The sequence below is a fragment of the Cherax quadricarinatus genome, chromosome 64 (assembly GCF_038502225.1).
Source record: "Cherax quadricarinatus isolate ZL_2023a chromosome 64, ASM3850222v1, whole genome shotgun sequence".
NCBI classification, from domain to species: domain Eukaryota; kingdom Metazoa; phylum Arthropoda; class Malacostraca; order Decapoda; family Parastacidae; genus Cherax; species Cherax quadricarinatus.
Window position 1 is genome coordinate 11,253,593 of NC_091355.1, and position 22,477 is coordinate 11,276,069.

The 22,477-nt window shown below is 39.6% G+C and overlaps 1 protein-coding gene across 6 annotated transcripts in view; it reads right to left on the reverse strand.

Moving 5' to 3' along the window:
* Positions 1–22,477, reverse strand: part of LOC128700023 (transcription initiation factor TFIID subunit 4) — a 206,434-nt gene that overhangs the window by 95,372 nt on the left and 88,585 nt on the right. For all 6 annotated transcript variants that reach the window (XM_053792952.2, XM_053792954.2, XM_053792950.2 and 3 more), the window contains 4 exons: positions 16,531–16,713; positions 11,160–11,375; positions 10,048–10,167; positions 6,089–6,220 (listed from right to left, as the gene is read on the reverse strand). In XM_053792952.2, coding sequence (XP_053648927.1) covers positions 6,089–6,220; positions 10,048–10,167; positions 11,160–11,375; positions 16,531–16,713 — 651 coding nt within the window. The remainder of the gene's footprint in view (positions 1–6,088; positions 6,221–10,047; positions 10,168–11,159; positions 11,376–16,530; positions 16,714–22,477) is intronic.

Sequence of the window (22,477 nt, forward strand, 5' to 3'; positions counted from 1 at the left end):
AAGGTCTATTTGTTGAACCATCCTTACATGTTTTAAGAGACAGTAAGATCCATTTCTTCCTAGCTAACACTTCTGGTCACAGTGTTCGTCTCAGAGCAAATACCAATCTTGTTGACCTTGTTCACTATCCTTACCCTGTTCAGGTAGAGGATGAGTTGTCACCTGACCAGTGGGTCGGTGCTATTTCTACCGGGGAGACCTCATCCACTTCACCGGATCAATCTGTTCCACCAGTTGAGGAGAAAGACTTAGCTCCCACTGACTTCCCAGACGAGGTCAAGCGTTTGTTGACTCTGTTGAACGAACGTTGTAAAGCCATTGCCTTACCAGGTGAGAAGATGGGTATAACGAACTTATTGTCCCATCGTATTCCACCTGAACTGCTACTACTACTGAGAGTGAGAGAGTGAGTGAGAGAGTGAGAGTAGGAGAGTGAGAGTGAGAGTGAGAGTGAGAGAGTGAGAGAGAGTGTGAGTGAGTGTTCATGCCCAACACACTGATACTGCCACCCCTACTCATCTTGAAATGATGTTCTTCAAGCTCTGCATAAACATTAGTACCTCTGTACTAGTATGTGCTATGTACAGACTTCAGTGGCAACATGCAGACCCCATCAACTTCCTAATGGAAAATATGGACTCCCTTCTGCTACAACACAACTGTCAACATATCATAATTGTTGGTGATCTCAATGAACACCTCATACAGAGGGACTTTGATGACCTTCTGGCAGTATTTGACATGAGAAACTTTGTTGATATCCCTACTCACATCTCTGGCTCCTCCCTTGACTCAGTAGTGAGTGATCTGGCAGAAAGTATAGTCACTTGTCAACCCCTCGGCTACGTTGGATCATCTGACCACAAGGCTGTTTTTACAACACTTAAGATCCCAACAGAACAAGGTGAGGAGTCCACACGCACAACCTGGCTATGGGAAAGAGGTAACTGGCCAGCCCTTTGCTCTGAGCTCGCCACCAACGATTGGAATGCTCTTCTCCAAGGGGATGTTGACAACCAAGTGAAAGCCTTCACTGGACACATCCTTAATCTACAACAAGAACACATTGCTCACCGGCAATATGTGATGAAGCCTACAGATCAGCCTTGGTTTGGCTTTCGTTGTAGAGAGGCTGCTACTGCTAAGTACAAAGCATGGCGAAGGTATAAGAGACATCCTACCACCTATAACAGGAACTTGCACAGGCAATCCTGTAGGCATATGGGTGACATTCAAAAATGGGCCATTGCTAAATGGGAGATGGGCACAAAAAGAAAGCTAGCATCAGGTAGGGTAGGCTCCAAAACTGGGTGGTCCCTGGTCAAGGACAGACAAGGTTATCTGCCTGATGAACTCATTCCACCTCTAAATCAACAGGATGGGACCACCTCTACTAGTAGTCAAGAGAAGGAGGACCTCTTTGCCAAACACTTTGCTACCAAAATGCAAGTTCCTGATCCAGCAAGGGACCCTCCTTAGCTAGTTGCAAGAACTGTGTCAAAACTGTCAGTGGTGACAATAAGGCAGGAGGAGGTGCATTTCCCTCTTAAATCGCTTGACCAAGAAAAGGCTGTGGGCCCAGACAAGTTATGCCCAAGATTGCTGAGAAGATGTGCAGACCAGCTAGCAGCACCTCTGACTTGCATCTTTCAGCACTGCCTAGCAGTGTAAATAGCCCTCTCTGTGGAAAGAGGCAAATGTAGTCCCTGTTCACAAAAAGAAGAGCAGAGCAGAAATCAGCAACTACAGACCAGTATTGCTCCTGTCAATCACTGGTAAGATCCTTGAGACAATAATCTCAAGACAAATGACAGAGTTTTTTGACTACCACTCACTACTTTGTGATCGTCAATATGGCTTCAGGAAAGGTTACTCTGCTACTGATCTGTTGTTAAACCTCTCCACTAAGTGGCACCAGTCACTGGATGAATCCAAAGTCAGCTGTGTGGCAGCACTGGACATTGCTGGTGCTTTCGACCGGGTGTGGCACCAGGGCCTCTTAGCGAAACTTCAAGCACTGGGAATTGGAGGCTCTACGTTATGTCTCCTCAGTGATTACCTTCATGGTAGATCTCTCAGGGTAGTTCATCAACAAGACATCCTATTGGGGCAAGTGTTCCACAAGGAAGCATGCTGGGACCATTGTTATGGAATGTCTACTTCAATGACATTCTTCATCTCATCCCAGAATCCCATGCATATGCAGACGACTGTACATTGACATTCACTTATCCAAGAGAAGAAATGCCAGCTGCTCTAAGCTACATCAATCACCAGCTAAGAGCTATATCAGCTTGGGGAAATAGATGGCAAGTAACATTTGCACCTGAGAAAATGCAAATGACGGTCTCTAGGCACCATGATGGTAATGCTGGTGCAGTACTAAGGATGAATGGGAGGGTGTTGGCACCTGGAGAAAAAGTTGATATCCTTGGGGAAAAATTTGACTCCAAACTGACCATGAAGAACCATGTTGTAAATCTTGCAAACAGGGCAGCCAGGAAGCTTACAGCACTTCGCCGTATCTCACATCTGCTTGACAGTAGGGGTTGCAAGATTCTGTACGAGGCACAAGTACGCTCACACCTTGAGGCTCTACTTTCTTGGTTTGCCTGCCCCCCCTCTCATCTGCGACTGCTTGACAGAGTAGAGAACAGAGCAAGACATCTCATCTCTCACCTGGACCCATCCTGGATAGATCTGTCATTTCAGCAGAGCCTTCAACACAGGAGGGATGTGGGTGGCCTTACTGTTATGTACAAGGCCAATACTGTCAAAGTACCACACTTGGATCCACTTCGAGGACAGCGTGAAACAAGCTTTCATGCCACAAGACGAGCAGAAAGCAGCAACTTCACTCTGGCTGTACCCTTCTCCAGAACATCACTCCATCTGAGATCATATATACCCAGGATGACTCGAGTATGGAGCACATTCGTACAGCATAATGATGTCAACGAGATAAAGTCAGCTGATCAATTGAAAATTCTGGCCCACAGATGGCTCCAACTTCATCCTGTTCCCTACTTGTATGTCTCATAACAATAAAAATGCTTTCAAATGAGCTGATGTAGGTAACAGCTCTTAGCTTGCCAACAAAGTTAGGAATCCTTAACCTGTAAATAGCTTGTCAATAAAGCTATGGGTCCTTAACCTTGTCAAACCCTGTGTAAAAAAAAAAAGAGAGAGAGAGAGAGAGAGAGAGAGAGAGCGAGAGAGAGAGAATGAGAGAGAATGAGAGAGAGAATGAGAGAGAGAGAGAATGAGAGAGAGAGAGAATGAGAGAGAGAATGAGAGAGAGAATGAGAGAGAATGAGAGAGAGAGAGAATGAGAGAGAATGAGAGTGAGATAATGAGAGAGAATGAGAGAGAGAGAGAATGAGAGAATCCTTAACCTGTAAATAGCTTGTCAATAAAGCTAGGGATCCTTAACCTAACCTTGTCAAACCCTGTGTAAAAAAAAAGAGAGAATGAGAGAGAGAGAGAGAGAGAGAGAGAGAGAGAGAGAGAGAGAGAGAGAGAGAGAGAATGAGAGAGAATGAGAGAGAATGAGAATGAGAGAGAATGAGAATGAGAGAGAATGAGAATGAGAGAGAATGAGAATGAGAGAGAATGAGAATGAGAGAGAATGAGAGAATGAGAGAGAATGAGAATGAGAATTTGAGAATGACAAAGCAGCAAGGGGCAAGTTTGAACTGTAACTACTTCAAAGCCGTATCAGAAGAAAGGTGACAGTAAAGGACTAGGTAATTCGACTGAGGAAGGAAGGAGAACTCACAAACAATGACAAGTCTGTGAAGTGTTGATAAACTATCTGAAGAGGTCTTCTCAGTGGAAACTGTAAATTCTACTTACGTCTAATATTACTACTTCAGTCTTAGTTGTTATTCCTAACATAACTTGTTTGTCTACATTTTGAAAAAATGGTTTCCTAGCAGTACCTTCTCACTGCATTTCTACTTGCTGAAAGTTCTTCCTTTACTTTAACAACCAATAACTAGGCAATCTTTTTCTTATAATTTTTATTTTATCTTCTAGAATATTATTAAATACTAAAACATTTGAAGTATGAAAAATATTTTTCGTGGAAGGCTCTATGAACCACTCTAGGAATAGGAACCAGAATGGATTTTATAGTAGTAAGGTGTCCTGCTATGGTGATGGACTAATAAGGGAAATATTGATATTTGTAGTTTTGCTTAAGTCCAGTCTATGGCCCCAGATTCCTAAATAACAACAATAAAATACACAGACGAGTGTCCAGATCATGCCAATGTGGAAATATTGGTAGGGATTTGAATATGTCATCCTAACAGAGAATGAACTCACAGGCCAAACCCTAGTTGACAAACCAGTTAAACTTTCAGAGAGAAGAGATAATGATTGTGGTCACTTCCATGAGAATTACTCCTTTGGAGTATAACAGGAATTTCCTTGGCTGTTATCACGCTTTCTAAATCTATAGCAATAAACATCTAAATATCAAGGACCCAGCCATGTTTGCTGTCAGTGACATAGTGGTCGCGTACAAAGAGCATTTGTTTTCCATGTGATCAAGGGTTCCTAGCTTTGACCTATTTAAATACACATATAGCTAGCAATACTCCATGGGGAAGTGGAACAGAATTCTTCCTCCGTAAGCCATGCGTGTTGTAAGAGGCAACTAAAATGCCGGGAGCAAGGGGCTAGTAACCTCTTCTCCTGTATATATTACTAAATGTAAAAGGAGAAACTTTCGTTTTTCCTTTTGGGCCACCCCGCCTCGGTGGGATACGGCCGGTGTGTTGAAAGAAAGAAAGAATAGCTAGCAATAATACTCAAGGGGAGAATCCTAACTGCTGGTGCTATTTTTATTTAATTACCATCATTAGGTATAATGCTACCTTTTACCTAATACTTGAATATCTCCAGCAGGTACTGAAGTTTTCCCTTCAGAGGACTAGATATGACATTCCAGTAAGACTGGAGTTTTCTAATATTTTTTCCCTAGATGATACCCACAACAGTCAGATAACACTGATAGGCATATCAAAATGGTATACAATACCGAGAGGTTGGTAGGTAAGACACGTGGGCAACAGTTCGGCAACTTTATTCCAAAATGTCTCGCCTACACAGTAGGCTTCTTAAGTCGAGTACAGAAAGTAGGCAGGAGCAGTAGAGATGTAAAGACGAAGTTGCCTAACTGTTGCCCATGTGTCTTACCTACTGATAGGTAGGCTGGGACAGCAGGTATGTAAGGAAACTTTCCAGTATGTTTCCTCACAACAGTGAGAGCAGGTTGGTGTGAATGTTACCAGTTGGTGATTCTGGCCAAATCTTCTGGTTTACTGTGTAGTATGTTCATGGTGAAATGTAACAATGAAGTTGTTTACCCTGCCTCTTCCTAAAACCTGACATGTCAGTAAGTGATCATGTACAAAAGTAATCAAGACATCAACAATATCCACTGTCACACGTGTTTCCTACACAAGAATCTCCTTTTATGTCAACTATACATTTTTTTTCAGCACGTCGGCCGTCTCCCACCATGGCAGGGTGACCCAAAAAAGAAAGAAAAACTTTTACCATCATTCAATACTTTCACAATCATTCATACATAAGCACTGTCTTAGCAGAAGAGCCCAGATATGACAGTTTAGATGTAACTCCAAACAGCCAATATCCCCAACCCCTCCAACTGTATATACAGCACTAAAATTTTCCCTTCACACAACCTGTAAGTCCAGCAAAAAGCATATCAGTCAATCATCATCCTCCAGCCTGGAGGATTAGTTAGATCTATATAATTGCTCGCCATAACAGTCTTTCCTTGACTGAATTAGTCAAGGAACTACACAAATGGTTGTGTAGACAAGGCAGCACAGATGTGCAGAAGGAATATTGGGAGACTATGTGGTAAAAAGTGGTTACGGTCCACTTTTGGTATACTGAATGTTTACCAACAGTTTGTCATTCCTAACATGGTTCACCTAGCCTAAACACTAATAACTCAAAATTTCTTGTGGACTGCATCCCCTCATAACCCAATGCAAGTGTTAAGATTTTAGATGAAGAAATTAGTTTAGAACCACATATATAAACTTACAGTAACTACTCTTGTAGGTGCAGGAGTGGCATTTACCGGCCGTTGTACAAGATTAGCGGAGGAAACTGATGTAGGGGCAACCATTCTTACAGTCCCAGAAGTAGTGGGAGCAACAGGACGTGAAACTGGCATCTAAAATACAAAGTATTATCATATGTTAGTGTAATATGTATTTTCTATTTTACATTCTCTTAGCACAGCACTATACTTATTAAAGTAAAAAGCACATGAGAGAGATTCTGAAAGAAGTAACAAAAGAATCTGGAGGACGTGAAAGCAGTGAAGCTATCAAGTCAGGTGCTTAACTATGTGTAATCATTAATAATTAGATGTATTCTTAATGACTTTAGCAAAACAGGGTTTGATACTGTACTAAAGAATCTCCTATACAAGTTACTGACCTATTTAGGAGTGAATCCTTTTCTGTACAGCATGAAATGAACCTAATCTAACACATCCTAATAAACAGGATTCCTCTTATTATTTTTAGCTTTAACTGTTATATTCTCTGCTTAATATTCATTTGCACTCATTTATACAGTATTACAGAGGAACCTTGGTACTTGAACTTAATTCATTCCAGAAGGCTGTTTGAGTGCTGATCCGTTTGAGTATTGAACAAATTCTTCCCAACCAATTCTCTCTTTGGTTGGCTGTTATCACTAATCTTCAGAGGCCCCATGGTGACTTACTTATACAAATATAAAAAACACCAAAAAATCCGAAGAAACACGAAATAGTTTACAGCAAAGTTCTGACAGGTCGTGTTTGTTTGGTCAAGTGCTGAGCTTTGTTCAAGTAGAGAGCTGTTCAAGAACCAAGGTTCCACTGTATTTGTGTATAATTTTCTGTAAAGAAAATTTGGAAAAAGTTCAACTAAGAAGACAGCATTTAGTAGAATCTGATGTTCTGAATTACTGGGAGTTCTAAGAACATTACTCCAGCAAATTTGTAGAGTGATGGTCGCCTTGAGACTCAATTCAGATGTGTAGTAGAATCTTCTGTTATTATATTGACACAAAAATGTTCAACTATTAAATAAATTTTTGGATAATGGAATTGCTTGATGTCATAGTTGATGGCTACTTTTACCTTAGCCTTTGTCAGCTGAAGTCAGCAATGCAGCAAGTGTTTAAACATTTGAATTGAGTCTCAAGGCTTGCTGCATTGCTGACTTCAGCTGACAAAGGCTAAGGTAAAAGTAGCCATCAACTATGACATCAAGCAATTCCATTATCCAAAAATTTATTTAATAGTTGAACATTTTTGTGTCAATATAATAACAGAAGATTCTACTACACATCTGAACTCTCTGTCTCAGATACATTAATGATGGAGGCTCATGGGAGGGTAGCCTGACACCCACTAAACTACCAGTAATTTCTGAAGACACAATGCAGCAATAATTACTAATGAAGACATGGTAGAAAAAATCTGAAAGTCATCGAGCTTCAAAGGTAATACAGTGGACCCCCGCATAACGATGGCATCACATAGCGATTAATCCGCATACCGCTTGCTTTAATCGCAAAAATTTTGCCGCGCATACCGATTAAAAACCCGCTCACCGATTTTCGTCCGAGACGCGTCCAATGTGCGCCCTCAGCCAGCCTCACATGTGCCGCCCGTGCCATTGTTTACCAGCCAGCCTCCGCGGTAACATCCAAGCATACACTCGGAATATTTCGTATTATTACAGTGTTTTCGGTGCTGTTTCTGGAAAATAAGTGACCATGGGCCCCAAGAAAGCTTCTAGTTCCAACCGTACACCAATAAGGGTGAGAATTCCAATAGAAATGAAGAAAGAGATCATTGATAAGTATGAAAGTGGAGTGCGTATCGCCGACCTAGTCAAGTTGTACAAGAAACCCCAATCAACCATCGCTACTATTGTGGGCACCAGAAAGACAATCAAGGAAGCTGTTCTTGCCAAAGGTTTAACTGTGTTTTCGAAACAAAGATCGCAAGTGATGGAAGATGTTGAGAGACTCTTATTGGTGTGGATAAATGAAAAACAGCTAGCAGGAGATAGCGTCTCTCAAGCGATCATATGTGAAAAGGCTAGGAAGTTGCATGAGGATTTAATTAAAAAAATGCCTGCAACTAGTGATGATGTGAGTGAATATAAGGCCAGCAAAGGTTGGTTTGAGAGATTTAAGAAGCGTAGTGGCATCCATAGTGTGATAAGGCATGGTGAGGCTGCCAGTTCGGACCACAAAGCGGCTGAAAAATATGTGCAGGAATTCAAGGAGTACATAGACAGTGAAGGACTGAAACCTGAACAAGTGTTTAATTGTGATGAAACAGGCCTGTTCTGGAAGAAAATGCCAAGCAGGACCTACATTACTCAGGAGGAAAAGGCACTCCCAGGACATAAGCCTATGAAAGACAGGCTTACTTTGTTGATGTGTGCCAATGCTACTGGTGATTGCAAAGTTAAGCCTTTATTAGTGTATCACTCTGAAACTCCCAGAGCGTTCAGGCAAAAGAATGTCCTCAAGGATAATTTGTGTGTGCTGTGGAGGGCAAACAGTAAGGCATGGGTCACTAGGGACTTTTTCTATAACTGGTTACACCATGCATTTGCCCCCAATGTGAAAGATTACCTAACTGAAAAGAAATTAGAACTTAAGTGCCTCCTGGTGTTAGACAATGCCCCTGGTCATCCTACAGACGTGGCAGAGCGACTTTATGGGGACATGAGCTTCATTAAGGTGAAGTTTTTGCCTCCTAATACCACTCCTCTCCTGCAGCCCATGGACCAGCAGGTTATTGCAAACTTCAAAAAACTGTACACAAAAGCTCTGTAGTGACCTCAGAAACTCAACTGACTCTAAGAGAGTTTTGGAGAGAGCACTTTAATATCCTCAATTGTGTAAATCTTATAGGTAAGGCTTGGGAGGGAGTGACTAAGAAGACCTTGAACTCTGCTTGGAAGAAACTGTGGCCAGAATGTGTAGACAAAAGGGATTTTGAAGGGTTTGAGGCTAACCCTGAGAGGATTATGCCAGTTGAGGAATCCATTGTGGCATTGGGAAAGTCCTTGGGGTTGGAGGTTAGTGGGGAGGATGTGGAAGAGTTGGTGGAGGAGGACAATGAAGAACTAACCACTGATGAGCTGATAGATCAACTTCAACAGCAAGAGGCCAGACCTGAGGAAACTGGTTCAGAGGAGGGGAGAGAGAAATTGAAGAAGTTGCCTACTTCAAAGATTAAGGAAATCTGTGCAAAGTGGCTTGAAGTGCAAACCTTCATGGATGAAAATCACCCTCACACAGCTATTGCAAGCCGTGCTGGTGATTATTACACTGACAAAGTTGTGAAACACTTTAGGGAAGTCATAAAGGAACGAGAGGTACAGGCCACTATGGACAGATATGTTGTGCGAAAGAAGTCCAGTGACTCTGAAGCTGGTCCTAGTGGCATTAAAAGAAGAAGGGAAGTAACCCCAGAAAAGGACTTGCCACCTCAAGTCTTAATGGAAGGGGATTCCCCTTCTAAACACTAACACTCTCTCTCCCCTCCTCCCATCCCATCAATCATCACCAGATCTTCAATAAAAGTAAGTGTCATGTAAGTGTGCATGCCTTTTTCAGTTTGTGTGCATGCCTTTTTCAGTTTGTGTGTATTAAAATTAACATTTCATGTGGTAAAAAAAATTTTTTTTCATACTTTTGGGTGTCTTGCACGGATTAATTTTATTTCCATTATTTCTTATGGGGAAAATTCATTCACATACCGATTATTTCGCATAACAATTACCCCTCTTGCACAGATTAAAATCGTTATGCGGGGGTCCACTGTACTTTGTCAGCTTTATTTTTTAAAAAATTGGTAATTTTTTGTTATGTCAAATTTTCAACCATGTAAGCTCCTTAAATCTATGTGGAAATGCTACTGGGTTAACCATGTGAACTCCTTGAACCTATGTGGAAATGCTACTGGGTTGCTGAACTTACTGCAGGTATGACTGTGGTGACACCTGGAACAGGAGTGACTGCTGATATTGGTGGTGGCCGTACACCATCGATGGTTAACTCCTGCCGCGCTAAAGACAATCGCAGGTATGGTAAAGTTTTCTGAGGACAAAAAATTCTGTACATTATTTTCCATATACAATGTATAAATTCTATTTTTTTTCTAGTAATGGAAGAAAAATAAATTAAAATTCTCGTTTTCAGAAATCAGTAAAGTATTACATCATACATGCACTGATATAAAAAGAACTAATCAAATAATATATCAACATCTCCCAATAATACCAACTTACATGACCATAAATTCCCAAATTGTTAATTTTTTTTTTATGTTGGCCATTTCCCACCGAGGAGGGGTGACCCAAAAAGAAAAAAGCCCAAAAAGAAAGAAAAACCCTAAAAAGAAAAATTTTTCATCATTCAACACCTTCACCATCATTCACACGTAATCACTGTCTTTGCAGAGGCTCTCAAATACGACAGTTTAGATATCACTCCAAACAGCCAATATCTCAAACCCTTCCCTTAAAGTGCAGGCACTGTACTCCCCATCCCCAGGACTCAAGTCCAGCTAACCAGAAAAAAGTATTTCAACAGTTGATCTCACAGCTTGTCAGCTAGAACTCTTTATTATTTAACTAGTTCTTTTTATATCAGTGCATGTATGATGTAGTACTTTATCTATTTATAAAGTACTAATATATCAACATCTCCCAATAATACCAACTCACATGACTATAAATTCCCAAATTGGTCATTATTTTTACAAATTATCATTTTTTTTAACACACCAGCTATTTTTCACCACAGTAGTAAAACCCAATCACTCATTCTTTAGATGTCTATGCCAGATAAGGTCTAACAGTTTCTGAATAATTACAGTACATATTGACTGTACAAAGAACATACATAATCATAATAAATATTAAATTTACATACACAGTACTGAGATTTTGAAACGTAAGTCTTCTAAGTAAAGTTTATCATTAGCTGTCAAATTTGAGACATTACATAAAAGTCAGATCTGTGGAAATGTAAAGCCAAGAATGACATTTTAGTAAATACTATTACAGTTATAAAGCATTAAAACACACCTTGAGAAAAGGAACAAGGCATGGTTGTGGGGAAGAATTGAGGTCCTTTTGAAGTTCTTCTGTGAATGCTTCTGGCTCCACTCTACCATCGATGAGACCCTGAATTAAGTTTCGAACATTTCGGGCGACTGGTGCCCGTTGCTCATTTGCTAATTTCAGTAAAGTAGCCAAAAAGTTTTTACATTTTGTTTTTGCAGATTCTGCCGAAATAGTTTGCTGAAACAGATATGAGGAAACTACATTTAGAAGAGAAATCTCAGTGAGTTTATATTATATTAGGAATACTTCAAAAGTGAATGACTGCAGTAACACAAAACTGGGTCAGTAAAGTACTCAAATTGAACAATGATGTATGGATACACAAAGTATCCAACTTAATGTTTTCACACCTATTTTAATCTACAGGAAAAATTTAAAATGCAAACATGACAACACATGTACAATAAAACCTTGATTTAACAGCCTAATAGCATAAAGGGGTGTCTGTTAAACCCAAGTGATGAGATTATTTTCTCATGATAACACCGATAAACAACTCCATCAGCTTATCTCTGAAAGGACAAAGTCTGTTAAATCTGAACATCAAATTGCCAAGTAGACCTCAACAATAACAGACAATTCTGGATAACAAAAAAAGGCACAATACCGTGACTGGAACGATACACAAATAACCCGCACATAGAAGAAAGGAGCTTACGACGACATTTCGGTCCAACTTGGACCATTTACAAAGTCACAGTGTGACTTTGTAAATGGTCCAAGTTGGACCGAAACGTCGCCGTAAGCTCCTCTCTTCTATGTGCGGGTCATTTGTGTATAATTCTGGATATAATGGACTTTGTTAAATCCAGAATTGTTCAAAAGAGCAAAGAACAATTCTGATTTAAAGGACATAGATTTTTGGATTTAACAAAGGCCAAGGTAAAAGTAGGCATAAACTATGGAATCAAGCAATTCCATTCTCCAAAAATCTATTTAATAGTTTAACATTTTTGTATCAATCTAATAACAAACATTCACCCTTTCAAAATAAACTACCAAAGACTTTTTACCCAATATTTACTCAGTACTTTTCTTTTTTGCTTAAAATAGAATTAAACACAGCTTAATTAATGTACGCATATTAAACAGACCAGAGCAACAATAGCATAACAATGCTCTAGTGTGTGGTGAGGGTGACAGATGTATAGGGGTGGGCCCAGCTACACTACCTGCTGGTCTCCCTTATATTCACTCCCACCCTCTCTCTTGTATTGTATTGAACTCAAATATATGCTCTCCATGGTGTGGGAGGAATTAGGCTGGGCAGCAGCTGGACTGACTGACTGACTCACTCAGTCATACTCACATTCACCCTTTCTAGCAATGTACCTAGCTCAAACATATGCTTATCATTTCCTCTATATTATCATGAGGGTTAATGTGCCTGGATATTTAGTGGGGAAAGGTGGCTGTGAGAATAACTGTGTGAGGGTGTGGCTGGAAGGTGATGTGTGAGTGAATGGAGCTACTGCTGACTCCACATCTCACCTGCTGACACATCCAACATACATCAGTAGAGGTAGCAGCTACTACAGAACTTAAGTATTAAATCTACAATTCTTAACCAATCTCTACCAAATAAATATAAACTCTCAATACATATATAAAATGAAAAAACACAAATTATTAATGCATCTAGTAAAAACTAAGAGAAAAATATTTATAATTCATCTTTGAAATTGCAAATATGTATTAAATTTCTAGGTCTTGACCAGTCTCCACCAAACTAACGAGAGCTTTCTATACATGCATAAAATAATTATACAGTATGAGTGCAATTGGCAAAAAAATGAGAAAAAATATTAATAATTCATCCTTAAGAAAATCCTAACTCATTCCAAGGTGCCAATGTTATCAAAAATTAACATCGTAAAAATGATCCCCACTGTATTGCATTCTTGAACTGTGAGAGCAAAACACCTCATGCAGAGGCACTTTGTGGCCAACATTGTTGCCACTTAGTGTTGCAATGAATATATGCTCTTGTGATGAAGAGCTGTGCTTACCTATTTATACATACAGTACACATTTGAGTTTGTGGGAGGCACATTTTACCAGTTGGTCACACATCTCAATTTCCAGCCAACTGTTGTAAATGAGCCTACCTTAGATATTAATTCCTAGGATAAGATAATTAATATTAGCAGTTTGGAGGGATATGTTGTGTATCTTTCTATGTATATGCTTCTAAACTGTTGTGTCCTGAGCACCTCTGCAAAAACAGTGATTATGTGTGAGTGTGGTGAAAGTGTTGAATGATGATGAAAGTATTTTCTTTTTGGAGATTTTCTTTCTTTTTGGGTCACCCTCGGTGGGAGACGGCCGACTTGTTAAAAAAAAAAAAATTAATGTGCACCATGAACAACATGGGCACTAGCACTGATTCACTGTGGAAATCCATTATATAGTCTTCCATCCTAAAGCTTCATTCCTTATAGTAACTTTGTTTTCTACTTTTCACATGTTCTTTAATCTATGATAATACTTTCCCTTTAGCTCAGTCTTATTTTTTTTTTCCAAAATTTGCCAAGTAGCTATCTGTTTCACTATATGAAATGCATTCTCGGTCTAAGAATATATAGCTTGCTCACACCTGACTTCTTGTAATTTATTCTATGTCCCTATAGTTTTTAAGGTACAATCAGAAAAAAAAGGGTTGTAAAATTAAACTATTTTGGATACCCTATCAGGATCAGGAAATATGCAACGAGGCTGGACTAGATACTCATACTGTAGTTACTAGTTGTTACTACAAGGCCTAAAGAATAACTCCATCTCCCTGTATAAAAAAAATGCTCTAAAATCCTCCAATATGTCAGCTGGTTTACACTTATCAATTATATTGGATGCAATTCTGCTCAAACTTATTTTGATAAGCTGTGCAATAGCTCACCACTTTGTTTGGGGCTAAATAGAAAGCTACATCGGTGGCAAGCATCTGGGATAGGTAGGAAAAAGAAAAAAAATGTGTATAGCAACAGAAGATTTCTTTTTTTACTAAATACATTTTACCTCCAAGAGGTTTTATGAAGTACAGTAGAAGTAAGTACATTATCTGATAAAGTCTCTTGCAGGTGAAACATCACACAGTATTTAATGAAAGATCTGAACACAATTAACCCCGCACATAGGAGACTGAAACTTAAGACATTTTGGTCCAACTTAAGAGATTAACTAATTAATAATGGTCCAAGTCTGACTGAAACCTCTTCATAAGTTTTATTTCTTTCTGTGTAGGTTATTTGTGTGTTTTTACAATCATGGTATTGTGCCTTTTTATTCTTTATGGAAGATCTGCTTTTGCTGTACACATCTTTTTCCAGCACTTATGTTGCATCACTTCACTCCAACTACCCGAGACTATTTTATGCCATCTCATAATGGCAAACATACGCAAAGTCAAGTATTCATCAATAATTTTTAAACAAACCAGCATTTTTTTTTTTAAACACACCAGCCATCTCCCACCAAGGCAGGGTTACCAAAAAAAAAAAAGAAGAAAAACTTTCATCATCACTCATTCCATCACTGTCTTGCCAGAGATGTGCTGATACTACAGTTCAAAACTGCAAATATCCCCATCCCTCCTTCAGAGTGCAGGCACTGTACTTCCCACCTCCAGGACTCAGGTCCAGCTAACTAGTTTCCCTGAATCCCTTCATAAATGTTACCTTGCTCAAACTCCAACAGCATGTCAAGTCATAAAAACTACTTGCCTCCACTCACTCCTATTTACCACCCTCCCACTTTTTTTTTTTAACACGTCAGCTGTCTCCCACGAAGGCAGGGTGGTGAAAGAAACACTCACCCTAATTCACACATAATCACTGTCTTTTCAGAGGCACTCAGATATGATAGTTCAGATGTCACTCCAAACAACCAATATCCCAAACCCCTCCTCCTTTAGGGTGCAGGCACTGTACTTCCTACACACACATATACTGAATAAATAATTATTCAACTGTCTGTCAACTGATGTGAGGGTCTGATACCTTAATACAATACTTACCTTAAGCTACACTTATTACCAACCTATGATGCTGCAATGACACAACAATCACATGCCATATGTTACAAATACAAGATGTCTTATTATGACTTAAGAATACTTCTACTAAACAAACCATTTGTTTTTGCCAAGGAACTGGAGTTACCCTCCCTTTCTTCAGACTGAATCTGATTACCTCCCATTCATTAGGTGCTATATAACCCCAAGTGGATTAGCATTCCAGTGATATTATATTAAAAATAAACAATAAATCCATGAGTTACATAGTGCTGAGCAATAATACATGTTCATTCAATGTTAATTTTGGTTTGTTAATACATTATTATTATTGTATATTCAAGGGGAAGTGCTAAACCCATAAGGGTCATACAACCCGAGGAATAGGTGGAAGTCAAGTTTGAACTGAAGAAAGGGAAGTACCTGTGCCTAGTTTCTAGAGTCTTCCTACTCCTGCAACCTGGCTTGGTACCAATCTTTTCTGCTGCAAATCATTAACTCAAGAACCTTCACTAGCATCAAGGTATTTGCCTTGATTTTTTTTTTAACTCCATGGTTCTGTCCCGCCAAAGCAGAGTGACCCAAGGAAGAAGAAAACCTTCATCAACATTTACTCAATTGCAATCCTTCCAGATACTTATTATTATTATTATTATTATTATTTTCAGAGAAAAGCACTAAACCTGCAGGTGTCATGCATCACTGGAGGAATGAAAGGTATTCAGAATCATTCCAAGGAAGGGAAGGATAGATCCACTTCCTTGGATCAAAATCCCCTCACTGGTATCTAAGCACCTTTCCTGGAGGGAACATTTCTGTTGACTCCTTGTCTTCCCATCTCATAGCGGACACTGTTTTCATCTTTCAAAATCCTCGAGAAACCCGAAGATTTGTCATCTTACCAATTACTACGATTAACAGCACAATAACCAGTAACCATCATAGAGGTTTAGAAAAATGAGAGAAATCTCACATGTTTGCACAGAAGGTGTACTTGGTTGTTAATGTGGCTTCACATCTAGTATGGCTAACAAGAAACATGTGATGTCACATGCAAAACCTTAATAGATTGCCAAAGTACAAAACCTTAATAGATTGTACAAAGTACAAAACAAGCCTTAGTTTTAGGATGGTACAAGTGTTAAACAAAAAAAATCAAAGCAGAGAAGCATTCTTAAGTTATGACACTACAACCAAGAGATAAAAATATAAAAAGGAAACAATAGTGAAAAGTGCAAGGTATGTTGCTTAGGCAGAGGTAACAAACACAGCAAAACCTGCAATACCTAATAGGAAAGAAGGTGATTAGAAACACAGTCTTACAGAGCCAACTGTAGCAGGCTGAGAGGCTTGCGTGGTAGGTGTGGCTGTGGTCAACGTTGAAGCTACCATGGTGCCAGTAACCGTAGTGCCAGGGGTAACACCCATAGTGGTGTTGGTGGCAGCTGTGACACCTTGCGAGGCTACAGTTGTAGTGGTGGTCACTGTAGAGAGTGCAGCTGTGTTCTGTTGAGTAAGATCATAATTTAGTGCTTTGATAAGATCAGTGAAATAACAAAAATAAAAAAGTGCCAAATTAAAGGTTTAAACTAAGAAAACTAAATAGGGAAGAAAAAAAATATAAATTTTGATGTTTAATACTTAAATTGAGTCTCAAAAAAGTTCTTTGCATTTACTGTAGGTAGCCAGTAAATGTCCTATCCACTATCAGAGTAACAACAACTTAAAAACACACAAATATGCACAATACCCTCCTCCTTGCTGGATTACCTATAAAAATGGCTTAAGCAAAGGGCAATTAATTATAAAATTATGATGATGATGATGAATACCTGGTCATTTGCACCTGCTAATATTAACCTGTAAGCAAAAATCTGGTTGAATATGACTCACGAAATCGTAATGACACGATTGCAAACAAACCATACCCCGGCCAGGATTGAACCCGCGGTCAGAGAGTCATGTTGACGGCAGTGAGGGGACTTGAGCTAGAGTTCGTCACGGCCACGCTAGCTGGAGATTCGTTTGTAAAAACTTGCATTTGTGGTCACAGTGGTGCCTGTGCTAACCTTCCTATGGTGTAGAAATATACCTAGTTGGACGAATCTTATTGTGGCTAGCTGGTCTAGTGGCTAATGCGACGGTCTGGAGTTTTGAGACTCTCTGACCGCGGGTTCAATCCCGGCCGAGGTATGGTCTGGTTGAATACATTAATAATAATAATAATTTATTTTCCAAGAAGATATATTAAAGTTATAAAGTTATAAAGGAGGCCTGGTCACAGACCGGGCCGCGGGGGCGTTGACCCCCGGAACTCTCTCCAGGTAAACTCCAGGTAGGCTTACAGTGGTTATTATAGTGGTTTGTAGTTATGCAAAGCATTTCGGGCAGACTTAAGCTAAGACTAATACTAAAAACAGAAAACAAAAAGACACACTGCAATATACCGCAAATAATGGCACTCAGTGGATAAACTCAGTAAACACAAAATGCGTTCTTGTTTCCGAAAATGCATTCTCGTTTCACTGTTTTATTCCTCTGTCACTAGACAGTGAAACAAAAACTATGCACGTGCATGGTTTGAGCAAAACATTTTGAGTCGGTTAACATTCAGACTGGGCTTTTAGCTCAGCTCTCAGTGAATGGGAGGTACATACCTCTGCCAGCAACCACTTTAATACTGACACTTGCTGAGTTTGTCCACGGAGTGCCTCGTATGTATACAGTATATATTTCAAAATACATCACAGGATTTGTAATTTATATTAATTAGTAGCAAGCAAAATTCTAAGGCTGTCAAATAGCCATTAGACTAACTGTAAGGATCAGCGGTTTTGGGGCCTAGAAGCTTGAACTGCTATGGAGGGCCCCTTTGCAACCCCTTCTCATACAGTAGACCCAAAAATTTTAAGCTTAAACTTCATTAGATACATAGTAGATCCACCCCTGGTAAGGATACACAGTGACCAGAGAGAGAAGAAAATGACAAGAGAAGATACACCTGGAAAAATCTGGAGGGACTAGTCCCAAATCTGCATGCTGAAATCACTTCCTATGAAAGCAAGAGGTTTAGCAGTTGGTGCAAAATATCCCCAATGAAAAACGGGGGTACAATATGAGATTTCTCAGCAAGTATAAAGAGACCAACAATTTTCAACATCCTCTCTCCATAAGGGGAATTACCAGCAAAACACCTAGCTGTTTTCAAGATGAACTTGAAAAATTCTTCAAGTCAGTTCCTAATCAGCTAGGGTGTGATGCCTATGTTGGCCTGCATATTGCTAGTACTAACAGGTTGGTTGATAAAGTCACCAATCAAGAAGAGGCCTAGTCTAGGACCAGCCATGGGAATGAACTCACCCTCCATAATCATCTTCAGTTAACTCTCAGGTAGCCTTCAAGATTCAGCCAGGATAAGCATGCAGTTATATTTCTTACAAAACCTTAGAGGTAGAAAATTTCTAACAAATTAAATCTGAGGATAATAATAATTATTGTGTTCATTCTGTACTGTGTAACGAACACCTTAAATAATGACCACCACCACTTTATAATGAATATCCACACTGTATTATGAACACTTCTACTATACAATAAACACCCCACTGTATAGTAAGCAACACATTGTACAGTAGACCCCAGCTCTACCACCTATATTGGGACCAGAGGAAAGGTTCATTAAGTCAATCAAATTGTTCCACAGAAGCTCATGTTATACATAACTTTAGATGCAGACTTGGTCAATAATACCAATGTACAGTGGTCCCCCGCTTTTCGTAGTTCCTGGCAATCGTAAAATTCACCAATCATAGAGGTATTTTCGTATAAACATGGACTCGCTTTTCATAGGTTGACTCGCGAGTCGTAGTTCGTCCGGGACACGTACCCACGGCGTGAGCCAGGGCGGCAGCCAGTCTGGCATTGTTTACCAGTGAGCGAAGGTCCCCTCACGTGCTCCAGTGAAATATTTCATAATATTCCATTTATTTTAGTGCTTGCAAGTACTAAATAAGCTACCATGGCTCCAAAGAAAGCTCCTAGTGCCAAGCCTGTGGTAAAGAAGGTGAGAAATACGACTGAATTTAAGAAAACCATCATTGAACAATATGAAAATGGTACAAGTGTGGCCGAACTGTCCAGGATGTATAAGAAACCCTACACAACCTTATGTTCCATAGTGGCCAAGAAAAATTAAATAAAGGATGCTGTTGTTGCAAACAGAGTAACTATGCTGACAAAAATGAGATCACCAGTACTGGAAGAGGTTGAGATGTTATTATTGGTGTGGATAAATGAGAAACTATTAGCAGGAGATACTCTTATGACTTTGTTTATTTGTGAAAAGGCTAGGCAGTTGCATGAAGATTTGGTAAAGAAATTGCCTGCAAATAGTGGTGAAGTGAGTGAATTTAAGGCCAGCAAAGGCTGGTTTGAGAGATTTAAGAACCGTACTGGCATACACAGTGTGGTAAGGCATAGTGAGGCTGCCAGTTCGGACCACAAGGCGGCTAAAAAATATGTGCATGAATTCCAGGAGTACATAGAGGCTGAAGGACTGAAACCTGAACAAGTGTTCAATTGTGACGAAACAGGCCTCTTTCGGAAGAAAATGCCAAAGAGGACCTTCATTACACAAGAGGAAAAGGCAATGCCAGGACACAAGCCTATGAAAGACAGGCTGACGCTAATGTTCTGTGCTAATGCTAGTGGGGATTTCAAAGTGAAGCCATTACTAGTGTACCATTCTGAAAATCCCAGAGTGTTCAGGAAAAACAATGTTATGAAGAGTAAATTGTGTGTTTTGGAAATCTAATAGTAAGGCATGGGTCACGAGGGAAATTTTTGTCGAGTGGTTCAATGAAGTGTTTGGCCCTAGTGTGAAGGAGTATCTCCTGGAAAAAAAATTGGATCTCAAGTGCCTGCTAGTAATGGACAATGCACCTGCTCATCCTCCAAACTTGGATGACCTAATTTTCGAGGAGTTTGGGTTCATCACAGTAAAGTTCTTGCCCCCGAATACCACTCCTCTCCTCCAACCCATGGACCAGCAGGTTATTGCAAACTTTAAAAAACTCTACATAAAAGCAATGTTTCACAGGTGCTTGACTGTGACCACAGACACTCACTTGACCCTAAGGGAATTTTGGAGAGAACACTTCAGCATCCTCCACTGCATAACCCTTATAGGTATGGCTTGGGAGGGAGTGACTACCAGGACTTTGAACTCTGCCTGGAGAAAATTGTGGCCAGATTGTGTCGACAAGAGGGATTTTGAAGAATTTGGGACTGACCCTAATGAGCCTATGTCTGTTGTAAAATCAATTGTGGCACTGGGGAGTTCCATGGGGTTGGATGTGAGTTTGGAGGATGTGGAAGAATTGGTGGAAGACCACAATGAAGAACTCACCACTGAGGAGCTGCAAGAGCTTCAGCAGGAAGAGCAACACATCGCAGCTCAGAATCTTGCTGCAGAGGAGGAGGAAGAGAGATGGAAGAAGGTGCCTTCTTCAGAAATTAAAGAGATTTTTACTATGTGGGGTAAGATGGAAAGCTTTATGGAGGAACATCACCCTAACAAGGTTGTTGCAAGCCAGGTTGGCAACATGTACAGTGACAAAGTCTTGGGCCATTTTAGGGAAGTGTTAAAGAGACGCCAGAAACAGATCTCTCTCCACAGTTATTTTGTGAGACAGGACTCCAGTGACTCTCAAGGTGGTCCTAGTGGCATTAAGAAACAGAGAAGAGAAGCAACCCCAGAAAAGCAAATGGTACCTGAGGTGTTGATGGAAGGGGACTCCCCTTCCAAACTATAAACAATCCACTCTCCTCCTCCAGTCTCCCATACACTAAGAAGAATCTCCAATAAAGGTAAGTGTTATGCTGTTAATGTTTCATTCATCATTTTCCATTGTATTGTTTATGTACTACATGCATATTTCATGTTAAAATTTTTTTTGTTTTAATACTTCTGGGTGTCAGGAACGGATTAATTGTATTTACATTATTTCTTATGGGGAAAATTGATTCGTAAATCGTAAATTTCGTTTATAGTAACGGCTCCAGGAACGGATTAATTACGAACAACGAGGGACCACTGTATTTATTATGTGATTATGTGTGAGTGAGGTGAAAGTGTTGAAATGATTATGAGGGTATTTTCGTTTTGTGGATTTTGTTTCTTTTTGGGTCACCCTGCCTAGGTGGGAGATGGCCGACTTGTTGAAAAAAAAAAAATTAAATCCTATTTTTCTTTTGGGGTAGATGGGAGAGGATGATATAACTATGGACTGTACTCATGACAGATTGGCTTGTCACTCTCCCATATCCTTTCTTACCCTCCTTTTCCTCCTCTCCCAATTGAGAATTATTATTCCACTCATGGGAAGTGCTAAATTCAGAGGGGTCATTCAGCATCTGAGGAAACAGGAGGCAATTATATTAAACCCAAGGAAAGAGGAGACTGGTCCAATTCCTTGGATCAAGAGTCTCTCACATCAAGTAACCTTCCTTTAGGGGTTCCAGTTGAAATGTATTTTATAATATCTCTCTAGTCTGTTTTAGCCTGTAGTACTCTATTCTTGGCACTTCCAGCATCACTAGTATTCCTCTTGGGTGTCATGGTCAATATCTAGAAATGAGACGTGTGATAAACACGGTGCATAAAGTAGGCAATGTTTCTTGAAAGTGTAGGTGGCAGTGGGGAAGGGAAATAGCTGTGCCCAACTTGGGTCAGAAGAGAAAAATACCATGGCACCTAATGTCTATATTTTGTAACTTAATGTTATGCTATTCATTCATGCTTTACCAGCATATAATTATCAAGATTATTAGTGTTCTATCAAAGCCTAGGTTTCATTTTTTAAGTCACATTCCTACAAAATCACATAAGAGGATTTACTGTACATTCAAGCATTTTCCAGTGTATATAAAATTTCATTCTATATCTACAGGTTCCTTTAGCTCAGTATTTACACTCACGAGCTGCACTGGTATCTTTGAGAGTTTATTTTCCGAGTATTGCTGTCTGATTTTCCCTCTGTTCTACCTCGGTTTCTAGCCATTCCTTTCAATTCCTCCTCCTGTGTAACTAATTTGCAATTTTTGTCTTGCACTTCCTGATCATAGTTCAATTAACCCTTAAAGTGTCACTAGGCTAAAACTAAAATCCTCCATATGATACACTAAATTTTGAAAAGAAAAAAAAAAATCCTGAAATTGAGATTATTTTTCTGATAATAATAAAACAAACAGAACTGAAATACAAGCAATA